General features: G+C 43.5%; 1 protein-coding gene across 1 annotated transcript in view; it reads left to right on the forward strand.

Annotated features, from left to right (window-relative positions):
* Positions 1-9,010: 9,010 nt before the first annotated feature.
* LOC104077551 (inositol 1,4,5-trisphosphate receptor type 1-like) overlaps positions 9,011-9,898 on the forward strand; it is a gene marked incomplete at its 3' end in the record, with an annotated part of 62,052 nt that continues 61,164 nt past the window's right edge. Inside the window, 2 exon segments of the mRNA XM_009578831.1 lie at positions 9,011-9,181; positions 9,650-9,782. Of these exon segments, the coding sequence (XP_009577126.1) occupies positions 9,011-9,181; positions 9,650-9,782 (304 nt within the window).

The following is a 9,898-nucleotide window of genomic DNA, read 5'->3' on the forward strand; positions in this document are numbered from 1 at the left end:
GACCTTTCAGTGCAGGCACTGACAGCCCTTATGCCAAATTTCCCACCTCATCGTCTGGCAGCACACAAAGTCTCTGCGAATTCACTGAGATAAGTCGGGGGGGTTTAGCCACGTCCCCGATCCGGGTGTGCGCAACAGCGGCAAGGCGAGGGGGTGTAAGCGTGTGGTTGCTGCTCCATCACGTGCCGGTGGGAGCCAGGGGGCTGCCTCTGCCCCCCGTAAGTCCCACATGTCTTCTGCGAGGGCCTGGAGAGCTGCGTGGCTCAGAGGAGCCCGTGCCAGGACAAGGTGCTGCTTCACATCTCGTGCTCCCTCTTAATTTATGCAGGTGTGAGATCTGCACCACTGAGATCTCCATCACTAAAAATGCGGTGTTCGGCAACTTTGATGCAGGTCTGTTATAATGGTAAACTGTGGGAAGTTTGTCAAAGCAGTTCAGCGCTCTTAGTTCCCAGTTATTCCCCTCTGCCCTGAAACTTATCCATAGCAAGTCAAATGTGTGTTTGACAAACACCTACATATCATCTGCAGAGGCTAGAAATTTCCTATCCAAATTTTTTCTCGGTTCTACAAGGTAACAGTATTGGCCTTACAAAGGAGACTTAGCAAGCAGGTAACCTACGTGGAGTTTTCTGGTATTATTGAAGAGTTATGGAGGACAGCAACATAATTTGTGCTCCAGTCTGTTGTCATGAATCAGACTAGCTGGTGCTTTTGCTCTGTCTTTCAAGTAACAGCTATACTGAATGTATTTCACAGAGAAAAGAGGAGAAATTCAGAAAAGGGAGGAAAAAGTGGAAAGGGACTTCCAGGACTGTATCTAAACAGCCAGTCCCACTGGAACTCCAGCTGATAGCGGAGATGGTAATGCGAGAGCTGAGGCAGAGGAAGCAGAGGGCAGTGGTTTCAGAATAACGTATATCTGAGATCTTCGCTGTAGTTCTTTGCATCTGGATATACAACTCAGCTATCAGAAGCTTAATGTGATCTTTGGCTGACTGACTCTCTAGTTGTGTTTTTCCCCTTTTTATTTCCTCCTCGATGCCAAATCTCTCCCCCTGCCACCCCGATAATTAGATGCCATATGCATGGAGTTGGGTTGGTTCCTGAATTCACAGATTTCAGGACCAGAAGGGACCGCTCGGTAATTTAACCCGACTTCCTGCACAGTGTAGGGCATCTCATTTCTTGCCATTACTTCTCTACCGAGCCAAATTAATTTAGTTTGACTAAGTTGCTTCAAAACGCTCAGTGTTGATCTTGAAGACCTCCCAGGACAGGTGTTGGTTTACTCCTGCCTGTCACCTTCGTATCCGATTTAGAGGGATGTTTGGAAAAAGACCTAAAGGAGATGTGTGGTAGTTTGGAAAATAGCATCAGCCTGTGGAAGTTAAGCAGTCTGAGGTTTGTCACCTCTCAATCCTTTGAACTCAGAGATGCCCTGAAGTGGAGGAGGTTTGTACTTGTACGTGTGCTGGTTTGTCTATTATTTTGTCACAATTCCAAAGTTTGGTGAGGCTGAAGAGAAAAGGATGAGGTTTTTGAAAGTGTTCGTGTGTGTGTGCTCACACAAACATGCAGGTTTTTCTGATAAGATTACTTCTCACCCATTTTTAACATTACAATATGAGATGTTTTCCATCCTGTTTTGCCGAAGCCACTATCTGGAGTAGACCCAGTCTATGTGAACTGGAATCTCCAACTGCCTTTTAAATGCATTTCAAGCCTTTTCAGCGCTCAGTGTTCTGGATGTTTACTACATAGTTGAGTTGAAAAAAAATATTGAGAAAAGCAATCCTGAGGCTTTAAACCTGAATGACAATCTTTCTGGATTTCCTCAAACCATTTCCACTTTTTTATCCACAGTGCTAGTTGTTTGAATTTTCTGTGAAAGACAGGATTAGACAACTTTCATCTTGATAGTTATTTTGAAAGCAAATGAAAATGAAACTTTCATACCTTCTTCAAAATCATAAAGGAAAAGGACTGAAACCTCTTCCATATCTCCTAAGTTGAGCTGTGATGAGTTCACACTTGAGCTGTCACTTGCTTTGGTGGTTTTTGAGGTAGATACATCCACTGTTGAATCAGATAAAGACCATTCTGGGAAACACACGTAGTCTGTGTTGGGGAAATGGATGCTAGAAGTATTACGGTCACCAACAGGTCAAAGAAATTGTAATTCTCCTGTTACGGCTAATGATGAGTGGTTTATTTGCCAGCCTTGCGGGAATGGAAACTTCAAAGGAAGAGGGGGTTTTGCACAGCAAGTTGAAAGGAACTTTTGCTACTGCGAGCAAAAAGTAAAGACGACGTACTCTTCTCTGACCCTGCCACCCACTACATTTCAGTTTAAAAGCTGGCCACTGTGTCTGTGGCACTCACCTGGCCGCTGTTCGGTATTCCACAAACTTGCCCCTGCCCACCAAACCATCACTTTTCTTCTAGGTGGAGAGCTGAGGTATACGGAGGCACAAGAAATCTAGCAAAATTACTACTTCAGTCTACTTTCCCACCCTATTCAATCCTTCTTGTAAAGCATAAGCTGATACTTTGCTGTTGCAGCACACAGGATACTGCAAAGTGTAGCACAGTAACTATAGCTCAGTAATTCTTTGCTATTTTAACCTATTTTGACTCAAAGAATAACGATTTCAGTATTTGGATTTTATATTCTTACTGAAAGATTGCTGAAGGCCATGCTTATTTGGAATGATCCATCCAAGCATTGCCAAGGGCAGTAGCTTTTGCTTGCAGATGAGTTTGTGGGGCTGGTTCTAACATGCTGATCTATTTATACATGCTGTCTGTGCTACAGTGGGAAGGCACAGGAATTTGCTAGCTAGAATATGTACTTTTTCCTTCTCCAATTAAGTTGGAAAGATCAAACTAATTTCATGCTGATTCTTCATCTGTGCTGGTTTTCAGCCCCAAAATGTACATGTATGTTTGATTAAAATGTGGTCATGTTATAAGCCCAGGAATAAGGAAGCTTTCATTTGGAATCCGAAGTCCAGTATGTTATCTTGTGGCAGTCATGTCCACTTGACCTGCCAGCTTCAGTCTCCCCTCCTCTGGAAGGAAGGTACCTCATTTCCCTTACAGGGGAATATGCACAATTTCCTTGCTGCTGTTGACTACTTACGAAAGGAGGAATTTTTTGCTTTGCTCTGAAGCAAGTTGTGCAGACGGTGTCTGCAATCAGAACAATGTGCTGAGACTCCTTAATGACTTGATACGGCGCTTCCAGTGTCCAGCCTACAAGCAGCAAGGGTGTACAAATCGGGCTGTGCAGGAACTGTGTGTTCCTCTGCATAAATGAGGTTCTTCCTGTTAACTTTCGGTCCTCTGGCTTAAATACTCCCTGCTTCAATTTGACCAAGAGAGAAATGGTTTGCATGCTTGTGAAGTTTCCAAGAGTGGTGACAATGCAAGGAAACGGTGTACCAAAGGCCGTGTGAATTAGCCAGGAGGAAAGTCCATTAGGAGAAGAACGGAGAACGGTTCTTCCTGGCCAAGGAGCCCCTGCCCACGGAGCACTGCAGGGGAAGCGCTCGCTTCTCTGGCTCCTTCTTGGGAAGTGGAGTCTCTCCGTGTTTAGACTTCTGGATCTCGTGGCCTTCCTCTCCCTTTTCTGTGCATTACCTATGCTGCAGCAGATACCGGGTTAAAATACCACGGTCGCTCTCCCAGCCTATGCTTGGTTTGTCTGTCTAGTTCGTGTGCCCTCTAGGCAGACACGGACAATGAGTGGCTGACTTAATTTGGTATTACTGTATCGTCCTTGTCTTATTTCTTAGTGTCTGTTCCTGAGAAGTTAAATCAATTTACCCACGATTTAGTAGGCAGTTTCATTTGAATGTTTAGGTCTCTGTTGTATGTCTAAGCTCTACTAGATAAAAGTTGCTTGTCTTCATCTGTTTCAATGTGATGATCAGCATTTTAAATTTGAAAAGCTGTCACCGTTAAGCCTCTTGTTTCATTGCTCGTGCTTTGGTGCTGTATCCCATATCTTTTATCTCGGGAAAAGCATGTTTATAGATGAGAATCCACTGAAAGCATTTTTTTTTAAACTAACATTGGAAGTCTGCTGCCTTTCTGTGACATGCAGCCCTGGCTTCTTCCTCCTCCTCCCCGCTGGGGATGGGTGTGCTGCCTCGCCCTCTGCGAGTCGCAGATCCCGGGTGCGCGGTGCGAGCAGGCTGCCCAAAAGTGCATTTCTGCATTGCAGGCCTGTGTGCACCTGCAACTAAAGCTTTTTGCTTGTGCCTCTGTGTTCATGCAAAGTAGTTCGGGATGTTCAAAGGATACCTGCTAAATTTTCAAAATGTAGCCCTTTTAGGAGCTGGGTGGGTGGGAGGGTGTAAACAGTAATTGTGGTTGTAATTCATTTGTGATGACTCAGCTAAGTCAAGTGCTTTGCTAGCTCCCTTCCCCTAAGTGTTGACCACTAGATTTCTGTTGGGATGAAAGATTCTTGAAGAATGACTAATTTTTCTGCATTTTACTTTCAACTAGCTGCCGCAACCTCCAGAAACGGAAAGCTCTGTAGAGGTGTGTCACCCACCTATATTTGTACAACAGGCAAATATTGGTGTTTTGAAGTAGTCCTGGTGGAGTGTCTTGTTGATAAAAAAAACTGTGAAATGTGTGTTCCTGCGTGTTAGACAGTGAAAAATAAGTAGACTTGTTGAAGTGGTTTAATCCAGTACAGCATCAGCGTGATAGTCTGAAAATATTAAAAAACCCCCATGTAAACAGCCCCAAATCTTTGTTCCTTTCAGTCATTTCCCTTATGCTTTTACGGGAGGGACTGTTTGAAAAGCCTCCTCTCAAATCCACCTGCGTTAGCAAAATGAGACCGTTTCTCAGGCTCCTAATACAGAATTTGGTTTTCTCTTTGTCTCACATATTTAAAAACTTTGAGAAGGACATGGAGGTGTCAGAAGTTGTTAGTGGAAACTTCATAATCCCAGAGCAGCTGGGTGTCCCATTTAAAATGCCACAGTGAAACAGCTAATGGTCACTTCACATCTTCAAGTGAATTGGATATGTAGGCACATTTCCTTTGAGATACACCAGCATTAGTTTGCGTAAGACAGTTTATTTGCCAAAATGAAGACATAAGAATTTACGAGATCTCAAATTCTTTTGAAATTAATGGGACATCCAGAGATGGCATTGGTAGATTGTACAACTGGGTGTTATACCAGTGCAAATCTAAGTGAAACAACATGGAAGTCTAAATCTAGGACAGCGTCAATTCTCTGAGCTATATAAATATGAAGATTATAAATACGTTTTGAAATCATGAAGGAAAAAATTTAGTTTATGGTGTTTTAGACCTTATGTATTTGTAATTTTTGTGGAATAGTGTTTAAACGTAAATTGAAAGTCTGAGTGGTCACAGAATGACTTTGAGATGTTTGGGAGATGGCTCCTGGTTTAAGATGGGTCCCTGTATAGAATGGTTGTTCCTACACATTTTCAGAATGCTTTAAAGCAGCAAAACCTCAACATACTTCAGGTTTACAAAGTGGAAGTTCCATTCCTGAAAATTAACATCTGAAATAAGAGATTTGATTTGGAAACATGCACATGCCGAGGGACTTTGTTTAGTGAAACCCCACTGAAGTCTGTGGCATTGGAACAGAAATCCCACAGGTTTTGTCAGAGGCCCTCCGCAGTCTCAAAAGAGCTTCATTGGCCACAGTCAGATATGTTGAAGTACCTACACTTCCTCCAGAAGTGTGCGTATAGTGGGACGGGGTGTTTGTACGTGTGTGTGTATATGTATGCATGGGCATGCATGGTTTGAGTTCTTAAAAACTTCTGTGTGTTACTGGTAACTGTAAAATTAGACAGACTTTGTGTTTTCTTTAAATCCATGAGAATGTGTTGGCATATGTGCATGCCGTGGTGGCCTGCTGGAGGGTGGCAGAGCAGACTGGTTAAGTACTGCCAGAGCTAATTGAGGGCAGATGTTCTGTGTAGATAGCTTGTCAGTCGATCTTCCTCATCTCCCCCCTTGCTTTCAGCTGCGACTTCCTTTAATATTTTCCATGAGTGCAAAGATGTTAGTGTCTCTTTAGTGTTGTTCTGCTTTAAAATGGAATTTCTGCATGCACAGCAGGAGCTTGATCAAAGTCTACCACAGAGGCAACTGGAGGATCATAGAAGGGTATGTACAGCAGTCAAGCACGTTCAGAACTAATCCTCTACCTTTTCCTTTTAAACAGTGAAGTGTAAGTCATGTAAGAAACTTCTGTGGTTAACTGCTCGCTGTCAGTCTCTTGGAAAATCTAAAACGATCAGTCACACTTACAAAACGGGGTGCTGGAGCACCTTTACTTGTATTAAATGGAAGGAGCAAGTGTTTGGCTGCTCTGAATTAAACCTCAGATCCTGGTCTAGTCTGTTCACACTTTCAAAGCACTCCCCTTTGGTGATGATCACACAATTATGAAGTGAGATTAATCAGTGCTTGGGGAGTTTGCCTGCCTTGGCCACACCTCCCCCTTTGTAAACAGCCACGCTGCAAAATCAGTGTCGTTAATACATTTCTCAATTTCTTCTGCTTTTGTAGCTGGGAACAGAATAGCAGCAACTTATAACTGCTTCACGCTTAAGTATTATTAAAGATTCTCTGTTTTAAAGATTATGACAGGTTTTTGATATCACTTAAACTGAGTTGTGTATTGCATCTGCTTTACTGGTAAATGTACAATAATGTTTGTATACTACTTACTGTTAGGTTACCTTGATGGTGAATGCAGATGAAACTGAATGCTGTTGGGTTTTTTTTTCTAGCTAGCATATTTGATTTTTCTTATTGCTGCCAAACATCTGATATTTGTTTGCATACTGTACGCATCAAAGTGGTGTACAACAGTAACATGATGGTTAAAGAACTGTTCTGGAGCCAAGCATTGCAGCTGAATTAATTATAACATTTCTTAAATACCACTTATTTTTTCTCCCCTCTGCTTTGATCACGTAGTCATATACTTGTTAGCTAACACAGTGGGTTTGAGTAATTTTGTAGGAAACAAATTTTTTTCTTCCCAGTTAGAATTCAAAATGCTAGTGAATGCAGATTGCCAAACTTCCAAAATCGTGGATCAGCATGCTTTCAGACTAGAAACAACAAATGCCCGATACGTGTTCCCACTTGTATTTTCTGATTACTTGTCCTGTTTTGGATACACTACTGCTATAGACAACAGAGGTGCTGCAGGTCTGTCCTCGGAACTGGAGCTCCCAGTGAGGTTTCTCCACTCACCCCAACTATTTTGACCATGGAACAGAAGTTGCCTTCTGCTCCACAGTGTACCAGAAGGAAAGTCTAGAGCCAACCCCAGGAGCTTTAGTTACCTTTCTGAATTCAGGAGGAGGTGGAGTTACTGAACAGCCATTCTTGTGGTTCGATGTGTGTTGTTATCTTTGTAGTAAGTAGTAAAAATTACTGATTTTAAATGCCAGTTGATACGATGACAGCCAATTAGTTTAACAGAAAAGGAAAAAGGTAATGTGAGAGCTCCATTGTAACTTGATTTTTGGCATAGGGCTTATATGGGTATCAAGTTGCCTTTCTAAGCAGTACACATGTAGAAGGAAGATGTAGTTAAGGGTTTTTTTTTGTCTGGTTTGACCTTGTTCTGTCATGTAGCCTTCCTTACCTGCCAGACTGAGAGCAGAAAGATGGTTAAAGCACTACATCATGTACTCAACACTCTCATGTCGCTGTCAGTCAAAGTAGCTCCTCTGGGATAAGATTTTGCATGAGCTTTTGAATTTAGTCTCTTACCTCTCCTACATGTTAACTATTTGGCCCAAGCAGTGACAAGCCTATGCACCTTGGAAAAGTGCTCATCTTCTTCTACTGTTGCTTCCAAAGTAACTTGCCTTTTTTTCTTTTTTGGGGACTTTTGGAAGCAGCTGGTTGGAAAGCTCTCTTTGTGTTTATTTTACAGCTTGTCTCCCTGCTGCTTCCCCCGTTCCCATCTGATTTCATAAAATGCAGCTCCTGTGCTGCAGCTTTCACACTAATAATCTAGAGGAGCAACTTTTAATCTGCTGAATTGTAGTGACCAGAAGCAGACGGGGGGAGCCCTGACATTAGCACCAGCCTTGCAGGGAGGGCAGCGATCCCTGACCAGCTGCAGGCAGGTGTTGAGCTGCTCCATTTCAAAGTGATGTCTGAAATTTGGTAGAGGACTGTTAATTTCCAGATAGGTTTTTGTCTTTGTACATTGGGTTGTAAGGATTTCTCTAAGCTACCTTTTGTGGGTGCCAGCTTTGTATCAAAAGCAGTGTGGCTGCGGCAGTGCTGGAGTTTTGCATGAGCCAATTAATGCACATTTACATTCTTCCATTTACTTATTTGCGTTTTAAAGGTCTCTTGTGAAAGTTTAAAAAGTAACGCTTCACTTGCATGACAGCTAATATTAAACCTCGTAGTTAATGACATTTTGAATCTATAGTCAGACAACTAATTTCATTTGAAATACAACTGAAAATCAGTGTCAAGCACTTGTTTTGTGAATGAAGATCAAGATACTTTAGTTCATCCTGACAGACGTTTAATATGAAATTATTCTTGGCTAGATCAATTTTTTTTTTTTTTTTTTTAAATCCTGCTGTACCCACAGCACGCTGCCATTAGCAGAATGGTAGCTCCCAGTTAAAATAATCACCAGTTTTCCTTTTTGCACAGAGACCTTATAAAAATCTGTTAATCCAACTGCAGTGTTTGTGTGTCTGCCCGTTGCTGGCAGTACCGCCAGCTTTTGTACGGCTCCCTGAATTGCTGGGAATTCCTGTAAAGACTTAAGTGAGAAGTGCAGGGTCCGCAGGTTAACATTCAACCTGGGAGGTGTTTTGATCTCCTCTGGCCTCCGCTGACGGCAGCGGCGCGTGCTCCGCGTGGCCGTGCCGGGTGCTCCCGGGGGCGCGGGGCCGGGGTGTCGGGGTTATCTGAGGACCGGTGCCCCGCGGTGCCCGCGGGCTCATGTGCTCGGATACTGACTGCTGGCGTGACCGGGCGGCTCGGGCAACTGCCAGCAGGGACACAGGGAACAAAGAGCTGGGATGCAGCGGGGATCGCTCGGGTTTCCGCTCGGCGGCTGACAGCGTTAGATCGCATCAGTTGCTGATGGAGGGGAGAAAAGACTGTGTCCCTGTAACATTGGTGAAACGGCAGAATAGGATAGGTTTGAGAAGATGGGATTGCTCGCTCACAAAACCATTTCTGATGTTACTCTTTCTCTAATCCTCCTCTTCATTTTGTGTTGGTGCCACTTTTTTACATTCAAGACTGAGACAATAGATCTTAATTTAAAAAAAAAAAAGCTCTTTGAGAATAAAATCTGTCTAGAAAGCAAAGCTTTACACAAAAACTGAACTGTAGCTGTTTCTGGTGCTGGGAACCCATAATCTTATTTGAGCCCCATGAGATCCCCCGGTGTCCCAGCCTTCCCGAGCACATTGGGAGTTGCTCAGTGGATTTTTCCAAATCTCCAGGGTTTTGGTTCCCCCTCCCTCACTGCAAGTAGGCTAATGATAACAGCAGTGCCCTTGCTACTGAATATTACTAGTTTGTTTGTTCATTAAGCTCACATCATGATTTCATTATCCTCTTTGAATCAAGGGTGAGGCACTCAGACAAGTTTTGGTCAACCGTTATTATGGCAACGTGAGACCAGCGGGACGGCGCGAGAGCCTCACCACCTTCGGCAATGGCCCCTTGTCTGCCGGAGGCGCCAGCAAAGCCGGGGCAGGAGGTAGGACATGCTCCTGCTCATCAGCGGTTCGTGTGATCTGCCCTGCCAGATGCTGTGTGTCTGTGCCTGCCTGACAAATCAGTATCTTACAGGTGAAATAGGTTCCCCCCCCCCCC

The sequence above is a fragment of the Fulmarus glacialis genome, unplaced genomic scaffold (genome assembly GCF_000690835.1).
Source record: "Fulmarus glacialis isolate BGI_N327 unplaced genomic scaffold, ASM69083v1 scaffold17115, whole genome shotgun sequence".
In the NCBI taxonomy this organism is placed as follows: domain Eukaryota; kingdom Metazoa; phylum Chordata; class Aves; order Procellariiformes; family Procellariidae; genus Fulmarus; species Fulmarus glacialis.